Here is a 26,729-nt window from a genome sequence, read left to right as displayed (position 1 = left end):
AGGTTATCACAGAGGTGATCGCTGCAGAGCACTCTCCTGCATACAGTCAAAGACCAATTGTTACTGTTCGGCCACTCTTTTCCGTACTGGCATTTTTCACGATAAAGCCACCTGCGAGGGCTGAAACTCTGGGGCAGTTACTTTTAAAATAAATAAGACTTAAGAACAAAGTGCAGGCAACTAGAAATGCAAATACCTTAATCTATTTCAAATATTGCTACCTTAAGCAAGATGAAAGCTGGTTAACATCAGCTTCAAACAGAAGGGCTTGATTGAAATGCATAGAGGGACAAATCCAAGACACCGGCAAAAAGTCTAAACTGGAATTTGTTGACAACTCTAAACTGAATTTGGGATGTACTGTCATATCCCCAAAAAGTTTAGTGTAAAGTTGATGAGTGTTGGAGCTTACAGTTTGTTCTACCAGCCAAGATAGCTGAAAACATTACTGTCCTGTCAGAAAGCCCCAAATTAAGAGGCTCTAAAGGACCTCTCTCATCAGTATCATTGAGTATGCAGTAGGATCCCACAGCAGAGAAGGCTTTAAATGGAAAGAGGGAAGAGGCAGGGAAAGAGGGGCAACGCAAGCTGTGCGTGACAGCAATGAATTGCTGCCGAGAAGCCATTATGCTTGCAGCATCTTCATTAAAAGGCTTAAATAGCTGCCAAATTAACCTCAAGAGAGATTATCTTTACCTGTCAAAGTGGTAATGAAAGTTATTAATCATTTTATCGTGCTAGGAATGCAAGACAACAGAGATTGGTGGGGGATGGCCTAGTTCTCTCACCTCAGCAGTTTGCTCCCATGTATCCAGACAGGATTAATATCTGGCAGGAGATGCCAAACATCTCGAGAATCATTTTTACAGCAGAAAGTGTCCTGGACCCCATAGATACACCTGCCCAGTTTTAACTGAGTGCTTGACCCCAGAGTCAGCCTGGAAGGGCAGACCTGTGCCATGTCTTCTGCTTGCACCTGCATGGGGAGAACATCTCAAAGGAAGGCAGGTAAGCTCCCGTCTCTCTCACTCCTGCTCTAGCTGCTCAGGACAAAAAGTGGGCCCAGGTAGCAGGAAAAAAAAGTGGCAAACAAAAAAACCCTCACACTGTGTTCAGATCTACATTTTCTGTAACTATTTCATGGTTGGTTGGTTTTTTTCTAAGGTTTCCCATAACTGATAGAATTTGTAAGTGGAGCTCCTTAGCCTGAAATGGAAGAAGCAGAGGTAAGTCTTCAAGTACTAGAAGCTCTGGCACAAAGATTTCAACTTTTCTTCTGAACCAGACACCACCATGACCAAGTGCTTTTGGCAACCGGCAGACAGAATCTCTTTACTGGAAAACCTGAGGCTAAGTGCCCTGACTCTGAACGCATTAAGCACCATTTCCAAGACAACAAATTGCAATAAACACCCGTCCCTTGCTCACTTTCAAATGTGAAAAAGACTGACATCACATTTTTTAAAAAGAGCACAGTGTTTAAACTAAAAGCAAAGCAGACCACTTGTTGACCTCCAATTACACTGCCCAAAATGAAAAATCAGGACAACTGTTTAAGACACCAAATGACATTGCTTTAATTAATGAAACCTGTCTGTCAACATAATAAATACTTGTCATGTTCAAAGCAGCTTTAAAATTACATTAAAGGGATTTAAACAGACTGTCCCCTAGCTTTCTGGATCAAGCTAAGGTGCAGGAATACCTTCACTTTCTATATAGGTTTTTAAAAAATTAAATGCAAACACAAGGGCAAAATTAACTCACTGAATATTTTTATTTCCAAACTTGTGTTGCCTGGAAAATATATTTCTTATTTGTTACCTTTGAGCCACCAAAAATATTTCTACTGTGACAAGACTCCTCAGTCCAGACATGAAAAGACTTACTAAATCATGCTGACTAATACTCTCCTGAACTTGTTAATATTGCACGCTGCCACAGAGGTCAAAGTTTAAAAAACAATTTTTTTTCCCCTCAATGCTGCCACATTTTCAAACATCACCTTATAATCTCTTGATTTTAAACAGCGGATTGAGGGCAGTAATACTTTACATCTAGCTGGGTAAACGTGTATAAATGGGGGCTTGGTACGCACAGGACGATGCAGTGGACTGCTCAACAYGAATTGATTAGTAGAGACCAGTTCATAAAGAGATTTGATTTTTGCCTCCTTAGAAAAAAGGCAGCTTGAAACCCCATCTAAAGCAAGTGTCAATCTTAGTGCTCACCTCAAGGAATTTAAGCATGCCAGAAAGGAAAAGCAAATACAACTGCTCATTAAGACTTTCTTGTCCCAGCTCCAGGTTTGCTTTGTCCTAAGAGAGAGATGGACAAAAAAACGTAAATCTCTCTTTTGACTTGAATCACCTGAAGCTTCTTGCTCTTCTTTGCCATCATGAACTCAAAAATAACAACAAATTCCTATTTTTCTAGTGTTTAAAATCCGCTTACTATCCTCTTTCTCAGAGAATTAAATACATAAATAACAATAAAGCAAAGATTTTCGTTCTTTCCTCAGAGCAAAGGAAAAAAAACCTCAGTTTTTCACCCTGGCAGGCTTCTCAAAGCAGGCTTCTCATTGCCTCTGTACCAGCTCCAAACAAAGCCAACTCAGAGCCGTGTAGGAAGCATGGCCTCTGCGCAGCTGGCCTCCCTCAGTGCGATCACTTAGCTCCCTGTCCCTGCCAAGCCCTCAGCTAAAGCTTCTTTATGTGATTTAGTCCGGGAGCCTAAACAGCCAGGAGCCGTGGTTGCTACTTAGCTCTGCCAGCTCCCTTTGCCTCCCTGCCCAAAACCCCCGCATCCACCTGCCCACTGTCTTCCAATGGCTTCCAGGCCGACCTGCACCTTCTCTGCAACAAAACGCTGCGCCAAACTTAGTAGATTCAAGGAGTTTATTTCTTAGGACCRCTTTGTTCAGTTGCAAAAGTTAATATAATTTATTAGGAAGCCCGCCAGATCAAAATGTTCCCATAACTTTCCATAACTACACATCAGAGGCTCACCAGCACAGAGACACAACCTTTTAGACAGTATACCCCAAGCAATGAGATAAAGCAAAGCTTAACGTACCTGAGAGGTGCATTGAAGTCATCACCCAGAAAAACATTGCCTTTCCCATTGTATTATTTTATTAAAGTCATTTAAAAAACAATCATTTAAAATATACTCAGGGCCCTGCAACTGCGGACAATACAGTCTTTTGAAAGCTAACCCTTAAGACTGTTTCAGGTACAAAAATATTTAAGTATGTTGCAACTACACTTTTTAAACAAAAACCTACTGTAAAATCTTTTACTGAGAAATGCAAAACGTTCTCTGTCTTCAGACCAATCTTTGGGATAAATATGAAATTCTAACATTTAGATCCAAATCTTCAGGGGACAGTACCATCTAATACGCACTATTTACTTCTTTGTATCAAATAGCCTTATCTCACTTCAATATTTTTCTAAAATGCAGCATGCAACAGTACACTAAGCAAAGAGGAGCAGAAATAACATCACAGTAACACAATAATCAAGAGCATATTAAAAAAAAAAAATCACATGGCTAAACCAGACAGAGAGATCACTATTTTGGAAAATTAGTGGCACTTTTAAGTCAATTCAAACAACTTTCTTCCAAACGTTGCATTTCTTTTAATTCTGTTACATTCTGAAACAAATGTACCAAAGGGAACTTTGCCTCAAGCCCAAGGCCGCTTTTGAATAATTCAAAAGCAAGAACATCACAGTGGCTTAATTAAAGGGCCCTCTTTCAGTTTCTTGACTTTTCCCATGTTGCTGTTTTAGTACAATTTGCCTCTATAAAGAATTTAATAATTTGGTAGCATTTATGCCACTTCCATTTTCTTTGGGAATGCAATTATATCATCCTCAAAGTGATTCCAAACTAGTAATATGGACAACTGAAATACCCACAGATTTGACACAGCTAGTAACAAGACAAACTTCTAAGCGTCCTCAAATAGAGATTTGAGTCCTGGCAAGAACTGGGAAAGGCAGAGTTTCCACAGCTGCTCTTCTTCTTGACCTCTCTCGAGTGCTCACATCCTTAGAGCATTGCAGCTACGAGAACACTCATATTGCCCATTTCAGATAAGAGCTATATATGCAAAACTTAAAACTGCAGAAACAAGTTAATCTACTGTTTTGAATATGGTCTGTGAGCACAGCTTCCAGGAACTTTCAACACGTAACTCTCTCTGAGAGAGGAAATTCTGTACAGCAAATTTGCATGTCACTGTTAATTTACTTGCCTACTACAAAATGTATCACATACATAATGTAAATACTACAAACAATACTGATAAGGTACCTGGAATATTCCCTATGGGATGCTGGCATTACATGGACTTCAAAGAGCGCTTGTGCCCTACAGATATGATAGTAGATGGCATGAGAATCTATATAAAAATGACCTATATTTTCTAAAGTACTGAAATGAGTCAGTAGAGCTAAAAAGCTAGCTATACTGCCGCATATATCCAAAGCTGCAAAGTCTTCACGGGTGGAAACTAGATTCTGACAAGACAAACCTTTGCCAAATCCTACAACGAGACCAGCTGCTGCGCTGGCCAATTTTTCTGGTGAGATCTGCTGCCTTTATGGGGCTGAGTGTGAATCCGAAAAACCCATCGTGGCTTTCTGTGCACCTCTGGGGTTCAACACCTGGAGAGGGGAGGCACCTACAAGTTGAAGAGAGGCTCGCTGCCAGCTCAGTCCAGCCTTGGACAGATCCAGCTGCGTTGCTTGACTGCATGCTGGAGTCAATCTTCAGTGCAGAGAAGATACGGGTCACGCTGTAATTAACAGCAGCTCTGCTTTTTTTTGTTTTGTTTTGTTTTTAACTTTGCAATGGGTCACTACAGTGCTACTGTATTAACTGACCAATTTTTACCCTGATTTCCACAGTCATTAGTTCGAATTTCAAATTAATCCAATCAAAGAGAAATGTACCCTGTGAAAGTTAACACTCATTGATGTATTTTAGATACCACAGGATAACACAGGTTCTTTGATAATTCAGAGTAAAGCTCATATTCAGATGTGTTATTTCTAACAGATTGCATTGCACATTTCACCATTTGTATTTTTAAAGAGCAGTAGAGCTCTGTCATGACAATCTCTGCATTTTACCGCTATGGGACAATATTACCACCCAAAAATCCTTCCATCTCCTCTAAAAATTGAAACTTTATTTGTACACACATGCAAAATATTTTGTAATAATTATGGCATAAAACAGATGGGAAAAAGTTTATGCCCTGTTATGCTTTTTTTAGATGCATAAAGGCCACACAAAAATTTCACGAGTATTCTAACCAATCCATATAAAAAAAAAATCTGAATACCCAATCTGTTTCCTGTTTTTGTTGGATGACTCCTTGGATTCCTCAGACTATTTTAGATTTTAGACAGGTTATACCAGTATAATTATGTGAATTATGGGTACAGAATTTTTTAAACAATGTAGATGTATTGCTATAAGGCATAAAGGGGAGGCATAGAAAAGGTGATTTGTTTTTGTCTCCCAGCCTGGAATAAGACATACCAATCTACCTGAGCCCACACTGATGGAAGGGATGTTTCCACTGTTCTATATGAAAATAAAGCAAAATAAAAAAGCAGAAAACCCCAGACCATTGTTTTTTAATGGAAAGACCAAGGTCATTAGTAGAGCTTCTCCTCAAGTGCATTTGGTATAATGTGGATCTAAGCAAAACCAGAATAAACTCTGAAAATAAAAGTTGAACACAGTAAAAAATTACCTCCTCTTCTACCTATCTTTCACTTGCAGAGTTCTCAGTTGTCACAAATCTACTTGTTCCACAGCTGTTTATAAGGCCCTCCATATCAAAACCATATTTTATCATTAATAATTCTATTTTAAAAAGACAACTTTTAGATATTGCTTATACATTATGGAGACTCGGACACATAGAGGGAGACTTCTGCTTTATTTTGCATATTTTATTTTCAGCTCCTTGGGCCTGCATATTACCAAAGCTTCAAAACACTGACGCCTTTCATGACTCAGTCCGCAGCAGCTTACTCAGGCAGTCCTTCCGTTGCATCTGCACAAATGCTTGTGGAGCCACACAGCAAAACACATTATGGAACTGATGGAGTTAAAAAGTAACTTTTTGCTTTGACTAAATATAGGAGACATGGATCCCACCTCGAGTGACAGCACAGCAAAAGAAACGCACTATATTTGAATGAATAGCCAGTATGCACAAGGCTTGGGCAAGAGAAGAACAGCAGGTTTGCTACACTTCTAAGACAACTCTGAGTTAGCTCAAAGAATGGTGAAGGAATAGGAAAATACCAGCGTGTGGTTCTTATTTTGTCTACATCTATATGTTCCTTTGTTAACCCAATCTGAGTAATTGTTTTTCCAGGACCCTCACAACGTCTTTGTGCCTGTCTGAAGACACAGGGCGGTAGACACAAAAAAGTGGACCCTTAATCAGCACACTTCAGGAGAGGGAAGCCCAGGAAGGAATGTTTTTAAGCCACAGAGTACAGGAGATGAACACTGGTCCCTGGGACTTCACACAGCTGGACTCAGAGTCCCACTGCTGCGATGCAACATGGAGAGAGAACACGTAGTGCCAAAAGGAGCCCCTACTGGATCAGGTCAACCTTGTGCAGGTCCAGCGTCGAAGGCCCAAGCTCCCCGAGGGGATCCAGCTGGGGGAGCTCCCTCACACCAGTATGAACACATGGGAGTGTGTTCACAAAATCATTTTGGGAAGTCTTCGTGTTTCTTTCTAGCTTATAGTTCCCAAAGGGTTAAACTGCAAAAAGGAGTAGCCAAAGAGGAGCATCCCCCACAAACTTAGAGATATGAAAACTAGATATTGGCACTTTTAGGGACCCAAACAGTTGGAATAGGAGGTTTCCCAAGGCTAAAAAAGGGTCTCAGACACAAGGTCTGTACACAGAACGAAAGACCCAGAGACAAAAGATGCTTAATTTTCTATCAGGCCACAAATCAGGCTCAAGTATCATGGTCAGAAAAGTGGAGGACTGCAACCCACTGTAATTTCAGCTTTTCCCCCCAACAACGTGTGAAGAGATACACTGCCTTTTTCTAAAACCAGATCCACCAAAATAAAGACCAGCATGCGACACTTGAGTATGCTAAGAACAAGGACTCAAGGGAAACAAACTGATCACCTGTTATCCTTGTTGAGTGAAATGATTTTCACAAATCACAGAATCACAGAATCGCTGAGGTTGGAAGGGACCTCTGGAGATCATCTAGTCCAACCCCCCTGCTCAAGCAGGGTCACCTAGAGCACATTGCACAGGATCGCATCCAGGCGCGTTTTGAATATCTCCAGAGAAGGAGACTCCACAACCTCTCTGGGCAACCTGTTCCAGTGCTCTGTCACCCTCACAGTGAAAAAGTGAAAAAGTGAAAATGCCCAACGTTGTTGTATTCCTTTCCAATAAAAAATGAGCTGACAACATTTGGGGCATTAGTTACCATCTCAGTAAGCTGCCAAATCCTTCACCAGCTTCTGAGGCAGTTACATGGTACGTTGCAGATAGAAGTTGCTTGTTTTGAAATGAAGGGTAAATGCTGTTTTCCGGGCTCATATAAGTCAATTCAGCCTTAAACAGAATTGCATTTTCAGAAAACTGCATCTTACTAATTTAACCTCATGAACTAGGCAAAATTATGGGCCTTGGAATTCCAGTAAAATGAACTCCTTAACCACCTTTCACAAATAAATATTTAGTCTTGTTTTTAACTGCATTTTCAGGTTCCTCTCTGACAGGCTCCCATATTACACTTATATGGGGTCATAACATACATATGATTATAATGTACGTCCAGAGCTAGCCTCAGACTCAGAAGGAAGCTTCCAAAACCCGTAGATCTAAATGTAGATCATCTCATCCCACCCATAATTACATGGCAACAGGACATATTCTTCTTTTCTCTATAAATCTACACATTCCATGGATAGTTGATCTTTACTACTATCGGAGTACTGAAAACAAAACACAAGCAGATCAGTATCACCACTGTAAATGTCAGTTCCTTCCAGCTGAATGAAGTTAGTCATATCCTTGAACTACTAAAAGATGAGTCACCTAAATTTGCAACTTTCTTATTGCCCAGTGCCTAAAGAATGATTAAAGTATCTGATACATGTTCTGACAGAATCATTTATTCTTCCTCTTTGCTTATGAGCAAAGCACAAACTCAAATATCTGCTAATCAAACTGTTAAAAACTATAACCTTATTTACATTTGTTATAGTGAAATAATGCAATAATGCACATGCTGCTCTGAAAATATTAATTTTCATACAAATTAAAAGGTCAGCATGGAGATTTACTAATTTATCAATATAATTTGTGAAGCGGTATTTGTATGATAGCTAATATTTGGTCAGAATTGACTATGGTTATTATTGCACTGCACAAAAGCAAACACGTAGGTAATGCCTGGGACCAGAGGCCACTGAGCTACCAGGGGGCTACATGCCTGTATTTGTCTCTGGGACAAGAAGGTGCAGCTCAGCTATAGGTAAGCTTCCTGTAAGAACTGAGTTTAGTTAAGGTTCAGGCTGATAGGAAACATAAGTTCATGGTTCAGGAAGACCACTGACTCCTTAGATATCTTCTATGAGGTCTGCAGTTTAGAAAAAGGAAGTTTAGCAGAGGAAGTAACGAAGTCTCTGGTCAGAATAGGGGTTAGTGTCATGACTTGCAGATATTACTGACAAAATGCTTCCATTCTGCAGAAGAGCTAAGCTAAGGGCTGGTAGTGGCAGCAGCCATTTGGCTATGACGATGTTTAAAGCTGGAAGAAATGACAGGGCTAGAGCTAGGGCCACACAGTTCAGCCCAGCAAATACCAGCACAGAATAAAACCTGRTATCAAAGGGGCTAATAAGGGCCATATTGCTTTATTTGTATCTGGGACTAGAAGAAGCTGCTGACCTAGAATAAAGGATAATATTAGAATTGGGTTTAGGGTCAGCGTTTGGGCCAGCAGATGTTGATGAACTGTGGCTTAGAAAGAGCCTCTGGGTCAACATGAAAAGGGCTGGCTTAAACAATCAGACTGCAAAGATCTGTCAGATAAGGGCTGAGATAATTTTAAGATTAGGAGTGAAATTATGGTTTGAGCATTCTCTGGAAGAGGTTGATAAACTACATCATCTTGTTTCAGTATCAGGGAGGGCCACATGCCATGATAAAGGGGCCACATGACAGGACTCTACACACCCTTAGCAAGCCGAACACTTCCTGGCATGCCAGACCTACTGTGCATATATCCTCTGTTGACCCAGGACTTACCAGGCTGTACATGTGCTGTAAACCTGATGCTTTCCAGACCCTTTGGGCCTACTGTGTATGTACATTTCTGTCCCTGCACATGTGCATAGTAGGTTTGGCACTCCCAAGATGTTCAGATTTCCTGTACTATATGTGTATAGGTACCACCTCTCTTTTGTGTACATACTGCGGAAGAAGGGGCAGGGAAGCAAATAAGGAAAACATCTCTCCGAAGACATCCAACCCTTACTGTCTCTATTTCCCTCTTCATTTGCACTGACGCTGTCATGTCTGAAATACAGTCTATAGAACTTCAGCATCTGGCACACAACACCTCCACTCTTCACAGATACATTTTTAAAAATAGTAGATAAAGTCTGTGTAGCGCGTTGGTCCTGCCAAGGAGATCAAAAGCCAAATCAGCCAAGTATACAGAGCAGCAGCACAAAAGCTTGTCTGTGTCTTCTCTGAACAGGAGTTTTGGCAGCACTGATCTTGGCAGAACTTGGCATTCACCCTTTTCCCAATTCTTGGGAACTGACATCCACCACATTACTCAGAATTTTCCAAGTCAGGGTTCAGGACTGACCTTGTCCACTTTGTGTTGCAGTAAAACCTGACAAGGATCTTATCTATCTTTATGTTTTAATCACAAAATAGGCTCACCCACATTAGCGATCCACGGTGAAAAACTCAGTCTTAGTCGCAGACAGACCTTGGACACAACAATGAAACTCTTAAGGAGAAGGATGAAACATTTAATCACGTTTCAAGGATGAAACCATGTCTGTACCAGAGACTATACAGTAAAAAACCTTAAAAATCAATGGGAGTAGCATACAGCCCATCTCTACCATTTTTCAAGCTTGCAATTTAGGGAATGCAGGGTAGGCAAGAATTAGAGTTGCTCAATTCAACAAGCAAACCTGCTTCAGCATTCACTACAAACTGCAGAGTAGAAAGCTTCACAGCGAGTCTTGCCAAGAGGGAATTACAATAATCAAGCCTCATGGTCACAAGATCACACACTACTGTTGTGAAACAGTCATTGGGTAAATAAGGGTGTAGCCTGCAATATAATTTACCACTGGAGGAAAAAAAAAAAATGTTATGCCACATCCAAAACATGGTCTTAACTATGAAAAGGTATGAAGTCAAGAAAAAAGAATCTCACAAATCCACACTAATGTCAAAAATATAGCAGAACATATGCAGTGATGCAGACTAGGTAATAAAGGCAAGTCACAGAGTTAATCCTGCAGCCAATAAATTAGAGAGAAGCAACAACAACAGAATTCCAAGTGATCTGGGAGTAAAAGTTAGGGTGACGTAGAACTGACAGCTAAAGTTCAGATCATTTGGGTGAAGTCACAAAAGCAGTACATTTCCATAACAATAAGAAATTAATGGCAAAAAATGATAAAAGATAAGAAATTCATTTTAAAACACATAAACATGAAGGTATCTTACACTAGCAGATACCTATTAACAAAGCATAACCAGAAGGGCACCATTCAACAGCCTTAACAGCTGAAGTCTGACTGAATCTTTTTATGTTTCAAGGAAGCATACCAGTGCAACTAAAGGATTTCAGAGAAGTTCTCCAGACTTATGTTGTTTCCAGAAACTGAATAAAGAACTTTTGAAATAATCACCTCAACAAACCACTGGGCTCAGCTCTGTGTATATGAACATCTCTTCTGCCCCTTCACTAAGAGAAGCTTCCTCTAATGGTCCAACTTGGATTGTCCCACCAGTTCATGTTTTTTTTTTTGCTGAAGGGGAGGAAGAAAGGATATATTGCACCTATCCTCTACAGTAACCACCCTGGACATAAGGCTGGGCTGCTCTGAAGGGCTCTCACAGCGGTTCAGGAGGGTGCTTCTTGCCTTTGCTCCTGATGGCCATTTCTGAGGAAGATGACCATGCAAGAGGGAGTGGCAGAGGGAGGAGAGAGGAAAGTCATCTCCGGTCCTTGCCCCTCTGAGGGCACTGACTCAGAAAGGCTGGGAGCGGCAGGGTTCAAAGGGGCGAGAACGACATCCAGCCAGGCCTTTCCCATCACAGGGGAGCAAAAGCAGCTTCGGTTGTTTCCCCCTCTAACCCCTACTGCTTCTCTGAGGGAGAAAGGAAAAATGAAGGCATTAAGTATGCAGCATTACTGATGATGCAGGGATGAAAGAAGATGCTTTGGGCAGGAGAGAGGGAGACAGCACACACATACACGCATAGATGAGCCAGTGCACTGGATGGCAAGCGGAATTATGAGAAAGCAAACAGAGCCCTGTCATGGGGAAAAGCAGAAGTTAGGGGATGTGAGTTCACCAGAAGAAAGGCAAATGGGAATGTACTCATGAATTTTAACCAGGTTTATGAGCAGTGGCACTCATTGACACTTTCCCAAACAACACCAGAAGTTAGTTACATATACGAAAGCATCTCAAACCAATTTTACTCCCATTTAAATCTCCTAAGAGCTTTCCTCTTTACTGTCAACCCAACAGAAGTGGCAGGTTTTAGTTGGGTCTTGGAGAGTGGGTTTTGTGTCTGCAGCTTGTGGTGTCCAGGATGTTCTGCTTTAGGCTCAGCCTCCACCCTTACCTCCAATTTCTGTGACACTTGCACTAAGATTCTAGTCCTTGAATATCACTTGCACTTAAAACAAGCAGTACACAGTGTTCAATCCACAGGCACAAGTTAACATATAATTTTCCAACCTGTATTAAACTCTCAGATTATTTATGGGGTAAACCAATTATACAAATTTTGTCAAAATCCATGCTATGGATGTGTCTCTACTACAGAAAGCTCACTGGGCTTTATAATTGTTATTGAAGACTACTCTATAGAAAATAGAGGATTAAATACTTTTAAATGATTGTCCACAGTAGCCCAGATAATATTACAGAACCCGTTGCAATTAGAATTCATAAGCCGTATTTCCAAATCTCACAACTCAGGTCAAGAACTGCAATCATAACAATCATTAATGAAATACTCTATTCTGACTCACTCCATACAATTAAGCTACTCTTTAAGCAGTCCTTTGCTTCAGTAGAGGAAGAAGGCAAAGGAAGAAACTGATAAGGAATAATTAAAGCAATACTGCAGTAATGAAAAGGTGAATTACTTGAAACAGCCCGTAAACTATCCAGGTGTACTCAGAAGAATTCAACAAATGATATACTGGAAGCTCAATATCCAGTGCTCAGATGAAAGCAGAATGTAATATTAATGGTATATCCTACGATAAAGTTGATCATGTACTTTCTGTTGTTCACGGTCAAAGATGAAATACTATAGCATGTCATTGTTGCAAACGAACCGTACAGAAGGAAGATGACTTACCATACACGCAGTATCATGTTGGAAAACAACACAGAAAACAGAGCTGATTTTCTTATTGATACAAATAGTGAAGTATGATATCAAGCCGCCCACTACTGTACCTTCATGACATCTTTGTAGGAACGAATGGCCTCAACTTCCTCTTTTTCATCATCGTCATCCTCCACTCCTTCATCCAGAGCATCATATCCCTCATCTTTACTCCCATCTGTTTCTGAGGTATTAGTCATGTGATCAATAAGCTGCTCCAGTGGAGGACTTAATTCCCGCTCTTCATTGTCCTTCAAACCATAGTCCAGGGCTTTGTATATAATAATCCCCAGTGATTCAATGACCTGTAAAAGTGAAAAAGAAATACTTGTTAATACCATTTAAATGGACAAATAGGTTAATCTAGGAACACCCTTTTCTGGTGTTTGTGTAACAAACTTAGCAATTGAAAGAATGATAAACGTCAAAATTAAAGGGAAAAAGTGACACTCTACTACCTACAGTAGTACACTGCTAGTGCAGCACAGACCATGCAACAGTAGGTCATATAGCATACCTACTGTTTTCTTATTTCAAAGGTTGAAATAAAAATTAATAATTTAAAAATAAAGTAGGACCCTTTTACATTATTTTGCTCCTTTTCCTTCTAAAATCACAAACCTCGAAATAATATTACTCCAAATTTTGTAAGACTATATTACATGCATATGACCTGTTCTTTGTTCCAGGGAGAGGGGAAAGGTCAGGCGCAAGAAGACAAGAAAGAATAAACTAGCTTGAGATGCTTCCTTCCTCCTGCGAATAGTAATGATAGTTGGAAACTGGCCTTCAGCTGCATCTCTTCTTTGACCTGAGAGATGTTTGCACACAGCTGTGGGCATGCCAGTGAGTGTTGGGCCATCAGCCCATGAGAGCTTTGCCTGTCACCCAGCCAGTGGAGGCACACGCACGCCACTGAAGAGTACCAAAAACTGGATTTATCAGTAATGAACTAGTACCTTGATTTTTCACCAAATTCAAGGCTTCTTTTTTTATACTTCGTAAAGAGCAAAGTAAACAGGGGATCCTTTACTCAGTGTAAGCTACTAATAAATTGTCATGAATTTCCCAAAATGCTAAATGAAATTTCCCTTCTTGGCATTAATTACTTTCCTTACTAGTAATACTGAAGCTTCTAGCGTTTTGGAGATGTTAAGAGATGGCATTTCTTCAAACTGAGGAGTTTGGAAATGGGTATTAATGGAGAGGGAAGGGAAAAAGAGGTTTGCAAGAGTAAACCACAATAAGGTAATGCAGATGCTGGGAGATCCTTGTCTGACAGCGAAGGTAGGACAGGAGCTATTGCATTTAATCTCTCATCTTTCTCGTGTGTCACGATGGCTAGTGTGTCACACCAATGAGCAAACTCCCAGAGCACCGCTAATAACAAGGGCATTTCTAGATGTTCCAACCTTTGCCAGCAAATGCCATTTTCTCTCGGCTGGCTTTCAGTATTATCCTGGTCAGTACACTTGAAATGTAATGTTTTTGAAATTCTAATTGGGTAAATAGGAAAACATATATGGAATCCTGAAATGTTAAATCTGACTCTCCAGCAGCTAATTTCAGTGCACTATTTTTAGTCTGAAAGGTTGGAGGTTATCAAAGACTTAAAATTATATCATGTAATTTACCTAGACAGAAAATTTCATGTACTATCTGCAGTCTGACAGCTTTACATTTGTATATGTCATTGAGATCACTTTGCAGTGCAAATTCACTTTGCAATACAATGGTTAAACAAAGAAACAAACTAATAAATAAAAATAACCTATCATTTATTTCCAATAATTTTGATAACTGGATTAAATATAAATCATTTTTATATATTATTCTCTTGAAATGTGTTTATATATATTCAGAAAATATTCTTAAAATGCAGTTCAGAAAAGTGAATGGGCAAATTAATGAAGAAAAATCTGTCTCAGTTTATTTACTAAAAAAACCCCAGCTTCTGGCTTGGAAAATTGCAGCAAGACAATAAAGTATACTAGGGAAATACCACGGCACGTTTGCTCAGTTCTCATACTCCTCCCCAGACATCTGCTCCTAGCCATGCTGGAGACAGGACACTATGCTATATAGGCCTTAAGCTTGACGTGTTACAGCTATCCTTATGTTTCTGTTTCTGCTATCTGGTCTGCCTCTCAGAGAAGCTATTTTGGAATAACTGTCTTGGAAAACTTGTATTGTTATAAAAAATCTGTATAAGTGAAAATTACATAAAATAAATATATTTTATTCGCATTCGTGTATGTTTCTTGTAACTCAGATTCTTAGTGCAATCTCAAGACACAGCACCTCAGCAACTGAAAGGGACCAAAGCATCCCAAGGTAATTCCAACATGCAGTAGACCTAAATGAAAATGAAAACCAGCTGAATAATTGTTTTGATATTTTTAAACACTTAGGAGTAAACACAAGGTAAGTAATTTCTAATGTTATTTCAAAAAAATGAAAAAGTTTAGCATAGGTGAGAAGGACTGAAATGCCTAAATTAGATGTAATGAAAATATAATTTCTTGTGCCGTACTGTGGGGGCTGCTGACGACAGATTCTGGATTTTGCTAGAAAAAATGCATCAAAAAATAGAGGAGAGGGCAAAGAAAGTGCACTCTGTCCTTTTCTGTTTGGGAACAGGATTAAGGCATTCAAAAGCAGCATGGCTAAAACTGGATGACAGCTGCTGCTTCCTTTGATGTACCAGCACTAGGGCCCTTTCAGTTCAGGAACATGGCTTGTGCGTTTTTATGCACTGTGACCAGATTTCGTAATACATGCTAAGCTGGTACAACGCAAAAGCCTGAAACAGCATCAACTCCAAACTCTATTTCAGTCTTTCAGCTCCTTATCTAGGAGTCACGATCAAAACCACATTTGTGCAGGGCCTGTCAGTATGAGGGATTCACCTTGCTGAGAAACAAAGCAGCCAGCATCTTACCCGAGCAGCTTCGCTGTGACTTCCATGAAAACTGAAAACATTTAGCACTTTCAGTAATAGTGGTTTACCAAGGAGCTTGTAAAACCRCACAGTGCCACACAAATACCAAATAAAAGTCATAGACCCATCAACGCTTGTTCACATTGACAAAAACACTGATACAGCTTTGCACCAGTGAAACTTCTGTGTCTATATAACCAGAAATTTAATACACCAAGTTAGGCTCACTGCTGTCATTTTGCCTGTAAGACAATCAAATACGAACAAAAAAAGGGAAACCTTTTCACAGTTGAACGGATGAATTGATAAGTATGCGGTTTATTGAACTGGATAATCAGGGAATACAACTTATTTTTTCAAAGTATTCATTATTAAAAAAAAATCACTGGTTTCATATTTTATTTTTGTTAATTTAATATAAAATAAATACTCCTAGCACCCAACAAGCGACAACTGCTGAAACAACCCTGAATGATACCTGTGAAAACATCAGAGGTATAGTAGGAAAAAAAGGATAGGAAGGGCCTTAGCAAGGCTCGATTTTAAACCAGACAGTTGTATACTGGCACAGCAAAACAACTACATAACATTGAAACAACTGCACTACTAAAGGTAAATGATACCACTTGATTCAGATTAAAAAATTAATAATAAGTTGAATTTTAGAGCTCATTTGTTCCTGGCCGATTGCAATTTTGGCAGAGGACCTGATCTCTATGACTCAGTCAGAGGCTGAACACCTTAAAAAAATAAAGCAGGCAGCCTGCATTATTACACCGTCTTACCAAGTTCTTTTGAAAGTCATGGCTTGGGACCAAAAAAAGCCAAAGCGAGCATGCTTTAAGCTCCTGCACCGTCTGTACTCATGTTATACTATTCTTTTGTAACAAGTTGCACTCAAGTTTGAGAGACTTCACCAGAACACTCTGACTTTAGACGTCACGTAAAAACAACATCCTCGCCCTCCTTCCACACGCGCAGCAAAGCCAGCCCCCAACCATTCAGAGGAGTTTCATAAGCAAGCACAGAACGCAGCTTGGCCTTCTGGCTATTTTCCTCCAGTACAGCAACATGTGCTGCTTGAAAACAGGTTCATTAGTTTTTCCAGGTCTTTTATAGGACAGAAGTTATGTTCTTTCAATAAAAATTCCCCCTTTAACACCCTTAAAAACTCTTCAAACACACAGCCTTTTTTTATGGAACCAAATGTGCTTGAGACTTGTAAAAGTTTCAAATGAAATGACGGTGCATCACGTACTTTGTTCTTCATTTCAGAGGATAATCCCTCACACACACACAACCCCCCCCCCAACATATGTATTTCTGTGCCTCTCGGAGCCTGGATGTGCCTGGCAGCGCCCGCGTGCAGCTCCTCCACGCTCGCCGCACGCGCAGTAGGGCACTGTCTAAGCTTGCAGCCCTTCTTAGGGCTGCTTTAATTTTCAAGCCAAGCAACAAAGTCTAAAGACAGGCCTGTACTTCCAACAGAAAAGAGCTTTTCTTYGGCTCAAATTCCTCTCCCTCCCTAGAGTTCTCCCTTCCCCCAAAAGCCGCCCAGGTGTTGTATCCCCAAACCAGGATTAAAGAAGTCCTAAAGCTCTGGCTGCTAAGGTGAGTCAACCAGCTTTGAACCTCCCCATAGGGACCTCGAATATGGCAACCAGGCACAACAATATTAGCATTACTACTGCACTGGCTTTTAAGAATTGTGACAAAAAACTTGATAAAAAAATTCTACTGTGAGTATTTTTTTAAATGCTGAAATTCCCTACCAACAAGTCTCCAATATACTTYACAAAAGGGAATAACTCTGCCTTACGGTGAGACTGCGGAGAACTGGGAGCTGGCGTCAGCCACATGGCTCATTGAGGCAGAGCTCTTTTCGGTCACCAACTCCACCACTAACCCTGGTCTTAGGCGGCATTTAGTCAGTCTGCACAGACTAACCTGTCCTGCTGCTGCCTTCGAATTAACCTGCCAGCAGCCCCACGCTGCGCTGCTGGTGTTGGAACACGCAGCGCAAACCGACCCACAGACACCTCTCAGTTCAGCAAGCAGGCGCCTTACGTTTCCTATTGAGCATTAGGAGAAAACATGCACAAGCGTTTGTAAGGAAAGTCTGTAAATACAATTGCAAAGGTAGGCATGTCAAAATGCTACGTCAAACCAACTTCTCATCTCCCATCAGAGTGAGCAGGCTATTGACCTGCTTATTTCTAACAAAGTAGATTGCTTGTTTCTTAAGTATCTAATTCTGTAAGTGAAAATATAGCATTTTTAGGAAGGGTGAACGAGTATGGCTGTTAGGATAAACTAAAGCATACTGTTTGTTTATTTACCTCATCATTAGATGTCCTACATAACTCTCAAGAGTAACTCATGGAAAAGTATGTCTAACTAGGTTGTTATAAGAGATTCATTGCTGTCACTGCGTACCTCAGGTATATTAATGTAGTTTTTACCACAACATTCCCTGGTGGCAACAGGATAGCATTACCCACATTTTAATAGCCAGGGACATTGCTAAATTTAAATATGACCTTCACTAAATTAGAGCAACTTGCAACAGACTGTCGAACAAGAAAGGCGAAAACTTTCAACCGCTTCCAGTTGAGCAGCAAGGATTCAGAGTATTTCCAACGAATCAGATGAATTAGTCATTTCAAAAGAATATAGACATAAGATACAGGATTATTTAACTTTTGGGTGGTGTTGGTTTGTTACTGAAATAGAGAGATACCGCCTTCTGCAATATAATGTGCCTTGGTATTTAATGTAAAGTAGTAAAAAAAGCAAAGCAAAGCAAAAAAAAAAAAATCACAATATGCAGTGTCTAACAGAAAAGAAACATGAAAGGAAATGAGATATACTCCTTTTACATGATTCAGTCTGTTTTAGATACATTCAGAGTTATGAGAACTTCTCTGTCATATGCAGGATATCCAAAATAATTTTATATGCGTGGGTCTGTGAATGCACAGCATGGGTGCAAAGACCTGCTGACTGAGTATTTTTTGTTATTCAGGTATACAGTAAACAGATTCAATGGAAGAACTCCTGATCAAAGACACAGAACCAGCTTAAAACTTACAAAGGGGATGCTAGCCATTTTTTTGGTCCTCCCCCCTCCTCCATGAATATGTAAAAATTAAAGCAGTTAAATGTTCTTGGATTCAGTTGCTTCTAAAAAAATGACAGTCATTTAACTGTAAGTTTATTAAGGCTCAAATGTAATATAACTCTCTCCGACTTATTCAAAGGTTCTGACAATTATAAACATGTTTTTGTTCAGGTTTGACTATGGAGATTATCTAAGGAAAACTGTCATATATTAGCATAAATGAATGCAGAATTTATTCCATTATATCAGTCCATTATATTTTATCTGCTGCATTAGAACACTGGAAAAAAATGTAATTGTCATTTTTCTTTCAGGTTTTGTTCACATGTTATAATCCACAAGATTAGGCAAATAGTTACTCTTTTATTTAAGGCATTTCTCCATCCTGAAGGAATTTCTCCAAAGTGACAGTTCATCCCCAGAGAAAAAAAAAAAAAATTAAATTCCCTGATTTGACTGGAAACTCTAGTAAAACCTGAAGCTCCAGCAAAAGAATGATGTGCAATAATTAAGTAACACAGATGGTGAAAGTCATACAAATGTTCTTAAATACACCTCTATACATATCACAGTTTTAAATACAGGTCATACTAAGGCCTTGATCCTGATCACATTTAAGTGAATGGCAGAGATGGTAATTATATTAAGAATTCTCAGGTTGGGATATATTTGCTGAAACAAATAGGCAGAATGGGTATGTTGTTACATTTCCCTACAGCAGGCTTAAAATAGTCTGAAAATTGTCTTAAAACAGACTACCTACCTAGAATTTTAGATGTGGTGTCTGTCTTGGGTTTTTTGAAGCATTTTAGTATCATAGTCTATAAAGACAATTTCCACAAAGCCTTCATTCACAATCTTAGCAGCTTCCAAACTAAGTAAGCCAAAATTAAGTTAGTGAAAGCCCTAAGGACTATGGAAATGCCATTCGGAAATATCAAGAGAATCTATGTTTTTTATTTTAAGTTAGAGATACAAAATCAGACCATGTTACAAACTTCTGTCCTAATTCCCTTTTCATGTAAAATGAAGACATAAATATGCCATTATTCTTCAGAGTAATACTTCATACACATAAGGTGTAATCTTTTAGAAAAGTTTAGGACAAGGACTAAGCTGATGAACCTAAAGATAGTATTATCACATCTGAATCACCTAATATTGTATCTATCTATCCAAAGAAATTATTATTCTTTTCTGCACATATACCCCTTCAGTATTCCCGAGTTTATTAAATAAAGTCAGGTCCAAACAAAGGGATTTTTTTCCTTTTTAAATAATAATGAAGTATAAACTTTTTATTCAGAAAGTAATGAGGTGAACTCCCTGASTAAACCAAAAGAAAGCAAAGAATTTAACTGACTACCAAAATTATACCAAGACACAGAAATTCCAGGGAGTCAATTGCTGCAACTGGCAGAAAATGACATTTGTCATATCAGACTTTTGAATAAAGCCTTGTCTATATTACAAAGAGTACCAATTTAACCAGAGCAAAAGGTTTTCTAATAAAGAGATGGCAAGTTACCAGCTCAAGTAAAACTGGTATAAACAAAAGTGAAATTAGCTCAGCATCTCTAATCTTCAGAATTCATGGGTGACTGGTCTAAATTTGGCTGTTACTACATGTCTGCCTATAGCGTAAGAGAGGATCTATAGAAGGAGGATAATCCAAATAAACTAATCTTGCTTGAAAACACTTAGCTTTGATTCAGTTCAATTTACTTTGGTCATGAAGCAATACAAAAATCAATGCCACTTTTACTCAAAATTTCTACAGAGTTCAGCTAATCCACACAAAAAGTCGATTTGTACTAACTTTTTAGCCTTCCCACAGAGATTTCTGTTATCTACTGCAGTTGTCCGGTACGGGCTTGGCCCTTGTTTAATTAATCCAAAAATTAAAGTGAGTAAACATCTGCTGCAGTGTAAATCATTTCTCCTCCTGTGACTCAAGAACTTTCTCACACCTATTTCCCCCCAAATTAACAACTACAAAAGCCAAGTAAACCAAATAACCGTACAATGAAAGCTACTCTTTTAAACACAAATTCTTGATTAATTAAAGCATTACATTTGCATGTATGTCACACAAGCTTTCTATCAGTGGCTCTCTTTACAAAAGTTACATTGGTTTCACAGTATTTCTCAGAGTTACATATGCATTTCCTGCATTTCACTGATGACAAATTTAACAAAGACAGATTAAGCATCTGAACAAGTTCACACAGAGCTGGGAACACAACATGTTTCCTGGTTTAACTATAGCTTCCCTAAAATCCCTTTTCTTCCATTCCTGAACAAATGTGGTCTTTTGTCTGCTGAACAGCCTTCTTTCCAATCAGCCAAACTTTTGTAATGTTAAGATTTGATTAGCCTAAGCTCAACAATGTTAAGAAATAAGCCAAAACATAACAAATGCAACAGCTTCATTTTTAAGTTATGTGGCACAAAAGAAGGCTAAAGCAGTGTGCTGCTTTGTGGTGACTAACATACACAATAGTGATACACAAAACTCACAAGTGTAATGCTGCTTGTCTTAGAACTACTGAACATTGATGGGGAATCAAATAACCATTGATATGGAAGTTGCCCTTTTCATCCATGCTGAAGGAGAAACTTTAGAGGAGAAATCTATGGGATACCGACTTTTTTTTTTACATAGCAACCCAAGACTTACTGTGCTTAGCTACCTCCACTATGTTGGGGAAGAGCACTCAGCCGTACTCAGACACGTCATTTATTTCCTAAAGAAACTAATGCGAATTTGCAGAGATGGTCTGGGAACAAGCAAGCTAAAAACTTAGACTCTTGCTGAGAGTTTTTTTGTTAGTCAGATACACAAGGAAACATGCATGAGGTTGGCACTAAGGACATGACCTGATCATGGAATATGTGAATTTGCACATCGATTATCACGATAGTCTGAGGAGCTACTAATGTGCCAGAGAGCTACTCTGTCTAGGTCACGTATGAGCTCTGTAACTCTGTCACACAAACCCTGCACTGCAGGCTGACCAAGACGCTGCAAAGCTCCTAATTTTATGAATGTTCTTCCATGTCCACTTCCCAACAAGCAGCAACACCCGATACAAGCGTTTGAGTCACTGGTGTTCAAACAAATACTTCTCCAAGCCTGAATGCCTGAGTGAACATAAAACATTTCAGTAATGAGTTAAAGGAGTTACTGCACAATTACCTTGGAGATCTCACTGTGGCCTTATGGGAAAGACTGGCATTTGCTACAATAATTCAAGAAAGCGCCACTAGGCACTGTTGACAAGTTATCTACTCATAAAGACATAATAATAATAAGCCTGACATTACTTTTGGGGTCTGAAATTCAGATACAATAATATGTATGGAAGGCTGATTTACTCTAAACCAAAAGAGAAAACAGAAGAGGCCAAGCCTTAGAAGAGAGTTTACCACTTGCTCTTTGGGTAGAAAAACCCCAGAGAATCCATTTTCAAAATGACACATGCATTTTTGTATCTCCTTCACTGTTCATTCTGAACAAGTCCCCCACAAAAGAAATACATATCAAAAAATACCTCTATCACAACTAAAATTATTGATATAGCAAACATAGAGTTTATAACCTCAAGCATGAAATACTGCAGCACAAGATATTCCAGTACCTGTCATCTCCCTAAATCATCTGTAACTGCTGAACTATAACAGCTTATTATCCCTAACAGAACAGCCATATTCCTGAGTTACAAACTGCTGAACATTGTTTTACTGCTCTTTGTCAATAAAGATACTATCCATGAATTCTAGCAGAGTGACGAAAACATAGATTTTCTTACAATCACAGTTCAGAAATGTTATGCTATTCCCAAAAATTCTATTTGCATTTTGTGTTCAGATTAAAAAAAAAAAATCAAAACATACATAACTCATGCTCCCTGTAGACACCTACATCATACAGGCAGATTTTCTACAACACTCAGAACTTGACCCTTCTAATACAGTAAAGATATCTAGATCATTTATTTAGCTGCTTAGGTAGCAGCCAAGTTATTAAATATCCAGGCCTTGGTGGGAGTGGGCTTCATTCAAATATTTGCATCTATGTTAGCTGCACATATACTTGGGAACAACAAAAAAGCTAAAGTAAAAAGGGGTGTATGCATACCAATTAACAAGACTTACTGCCTCAAAATACATGGCCAAATTCTCTGGGCTATTCAGTGCATTTTGCACCACTTGGAAAACGTGAGTGTCACATCGAATTAGGCCTAAAAGAGCCAATCTCAAAGTTCTTCTGTGCTGAGTCCTTGTTAATGGATGTGAGGAAGTCAGTTCCTGCACTAGTCATACTGACATCCTTAGCACAAGGAAAAGCAGAAAGATGTGTAYCAGGGTAAAAGGGGAAGGGGGAACACCAGGGCAGAGCGATCTAGCACGTGCACAGGATCACTACAGGACATCTCTGACATGGTCCTATACAATTCATCCTTGGATCAAGGATTCACAAGTAGCTCCTTGATGGTTCCCCTCTTGGTTGCAAAAAAACAAAGACAACAACAAACAAAAAAACCACCTGAGTTCAGGCAGACGGGGAGCATATACCTGCCTGGCAGAATGTGATCCCTACCTGGAAAGAGAAAGTGAGATGTTAGTGCTGTGGYGAGTTCCTGATTTTGAAGACATCACCTATATTTTTCTGTAAAATATCATCTACAATTCACAGTTTATAATTTCTAGGTAAGTGTCATCAGAGCACCTCCAAGTCAGACTATAGTTGCCTACCCAATTTTCTTAACACATACCAACCAAAGAATTCAAAACCTAAATTTAGTCTTATCCTTATGCATCTAAATTCTCCAGTAAAATAAGTCAAACCGACCTTCCTAACCCCATTCTACAATACAGGCATTACGTCCTGTGTCAATAGTATTTGAGGCATTTCCAAATGTAAGAAACGTGTGGAACCGAAGGTCATCTTCCTAACTGCTTATTCCTTGTGAGACCTCAGACTAGCCATTTCCCCTCTCATGTAACAGTTTCACCACCTGTTATATATGAGGATATTGACCCGTTTTGAAAGCTTTGGATGAAAAGTGCTGTGCAAGTCTAAATTATATGTCTGCATGTCACACACAAAGACTTAAGCTCAGCTGGAAGTCCCTCTAATCACTCTGTTTTCCCTGTAATTTTTGTTCCCTATAAACTAGGAGAACGAAAAATGAAGAAAAACACATGCCTGAGGCTAACAGTTAGGCTTATCAGCTGAGTGCAATGCAACACATTAAACTACTTTCCTTTGAAAATATAAAGTAAAACATAACAGTGATTTATTTAAATATAAATAGCACAGGTAGCCAGAGAAAATAGCTACTAACATCATAACATCAGATTGCTCTAACCTTTACAGAAAATAAATTCTGACAGCATCATCCCTTCATTCTGCTACATCAATGTAATTATATCTATCTGTCTACACCCTAGAGAATGAATGTTTTACAGCTTAAGAAACAGGAAAATATGGCAAAATATATTTTTAATGATTTTGGACAATGTGGCTTTAGATTTCGATCCTTAATTTATTTAAGGATCCCTAATTATTTTTAATATCCTTTAAGATTTTAACTTTTTTACACACTTGATGGAGTCCCCATATCTTTTTTGTGAACGGCTTTTGTAATATATGCAGCATGACTGCTTCTATTATAACTCAAAGAGAAATCACCTGGTGATCTCTTCAGACAAAACAAACTGAAAAAAGGCTTCTTTTTTAGATGGTTCCCAGCAAGTTAAATCACGTTCCCGGAAGGGAAAAAAGAAAAGCAATGTAACGATCACAAGGTCCATTCCAAAAGGAAGGCTAAATTAAGCTCTTTTGGAGGATTCTGCTGGATCTCTGCGAGAATGTTACCCTTGGAGTGGGGAAATCATTCCAGTCTAGCAGAGAAACAAATTAATCAAAGGTATCCTCCTTTAATAAAAGAGACACCCATTTGATGCCATCACAGAATCTTTTCTCCTTTTATTTCGTAACACCCCTCGAAAGTCTAGGAAAATTAAAAACATAAGAAAATTATCATTGTACTACAAATGTAAGCCTAGTTTTAACTAAATCATTATATTAGTCAATAATCTCGAAGGAGTTAAAGATCTTCCATCAAATCAGATAGAAAGAACAACTACTCAACACCCCCCCAGGGAATCAAATCTCCAGTATTTCAAATGCCAGTGAAAAATTTATTTCTGCAAATTCTAGAGCTCGGAGCGGCAGAATTTGGTTTTATTTTCTCCTCATTAACCCTTTTGCATGGATTATTTTTCTCCTTTGTCAAGTGAGGCTGTTAAGCCTTACAATAGGCCATTAAGCTGCGAGCTCTCATGTAAACTACAGAACAGGCAGAAAAATGCAAATGCTAGCTTGGGGGTGGCAGGGGTAGACACCTCGCAAAGGCGGCCGGTCTTTTGCAAGTATTGGGACCTCGAATAAGAGTGAGATAAACAGCAATGAGGCCATTTCACAGAACACAGTGGTGACGGTATAACTATTACTTGCCCAACAGTGTTGGGGGGGGGGGAGGTGTTACCTTCACCTTTCCACCTACCTTTTGCTAACAGTAGGGTTTGGGTGGCAATGAGGTCTTCCAGATCAGAAAACTGACCTGGGTGGGAAAGGTCTGGTTTTCCTGACCAGCTCAGAAAAGAAAAACCAATGAAATCAGCCAGATGATGCCCCTGACCCAGTGGACCATGCAGCCCTCTCTCCAGGCAGTGCCGGTGCTGCGGGCACGGGACTGCGAGGAGCACGGGCAGGGGCTGGTCGGGCTGCCCGTCAGCCRGCTCTTCACATCCTTCAGCTTCGGCTTTAGGCCAAAGGAAAGCACAGCACTACAGACACCTCAGACCTGTACTTACAGAGAGAAGAAAAGTCCATATTCTAACTGGAAGAGCTAAAATTATCCTCAGTATGGAGTGACAGCATGGCCGTCTCTCACAACTATTTAATATTTTTAGAGAAAATACTAGGTGTAAACATACTACTTTCTCTGACAACTTTTGTACATTTTACAAGGTACTTTCTTCCTTAATCTGCAATTTTATCTATGAACATTGCCTTTAACCAAATACTTGTTATGACAGGTAGAGTGGGAGGGGAAGAAGTTAGGAGTCCTTGCTTTGTAAAGTTAAGATAATTAAAAAAAAATGGTTATTTTAAAGTAATATAAAATTAGCCAAGTCAACAAAAGCAAGACACAATAAACTAAAAAAAACTAATTCAAATCTTAACATTATTTCAAACTAACAGTTATTACTAAGAGATTTCTACTTATATGAAAGAGATCTCAAAGTGGAGTAAATTACTCCAAATACAGTGTTTCCTTTCAGATTTTTTTTTTTAAACGGAATGAAATAAAATCCTTAAAATCAAATTTGCAATTATTTGCAATTATTCTTAGAAGTGTTTTTACCTAGCAAGTAATATGTGACATTCTAACAAAGGCAAGGTGCAAAGGAMTAAGCAGATTGGAAACACAACTTTCCCCTCATCTAATTAAGCTAATAAACAAGTATTCTACCAGAATGGAATCCAGCTTTTGGCTGTCCCAGAAAAGTCTCTATTTTTAGACAGTCAAACTGAGGTAATGAATAATGTTTGTAATTATTTTAAACACAGCTCCCAGCTAAAACATTTCTTCCATGAATTGACTGACCTATGGAACTACTTAAGAGTGTCTTAAGAGCATGTCCTGACCTAGATATTTATACAAAGAAATTTCAGGAAAAAAAAGATTTTTTTTTCTTACAGAAGGTACAGCTAAAACTGTGGATTATTGCTCACTAGAAATCATGGCTTCAGGGAGAAACTTGCCACAGTGTGTAAATGCTTCAGTAGTTGCTGTTCCTATGGGAACACTATATAAAATTTGTGTTAGGCAGGATGGGTGGCAGCCTCCACAGACACAGACTATCATAATTCCTCAGAAATTTTCAGCTGAAGGCAAGACTT

General features: G+C 39.1%; 1 protein-coding gene across 5 annotated transcripts in view; it reads right to left on the bottom strand.

The window, feature by feature from the left end:
* Positions 1 to 26,729, bottom strand: part of SPIRE1 (spire type actin nucleation factor 1) — a 137,197-nt gene that overhangs the window by 66,756 nt on the left and 43,712 nt on the right. For 3 of the 5 annotated variants that reach the window (XR_003253028.1, XM_026063033.1, XM_026063036.1), the window contains exons 2-3: positions 14,991 to 15,045; positions 12,761 to 12,994 (exon numbers count right to left, since the gene is read on the bottom strand). Coding sequence is in view for 4 of the 5 variants with exons in the window: in XM_026063033.1 (XP_025918818.1) it covers positions 12,761 to 12,994; positions 14,991 to 15,017 (261 nt within the window). In the remaining variant the exon portion in view is untranslated. The remainder of the gene's footprint in view (positions 1 to 12,760; positions 12,995 to 14,990; positions 15,046 to 26,729) is intronic. The other 2 variants (XM_026063035.1, XM_026063034.1) reach the window with 1 other exon arrangement.

The sequence above is a fragment of the Apteryx rowi genome, unplaced genomic scaffold, assembly GCF_003343035.1.
Source record: "Apteryx rowi isolate R43461 unplaced genomic scaffold, aptRow1 scaffold_199, whole genome shotgun sequence".
NCBI lineage: Eukaryota > Metazoa > Chordata > Aves > Apterygiformes > Apterygidae > Apteryx > Apteryx rowi.
The sequence above is the reverse complement of the archived record's forward strand: the minus strand, read 5'-3'. Positions and strand labels throughout refer to the sequence as shown.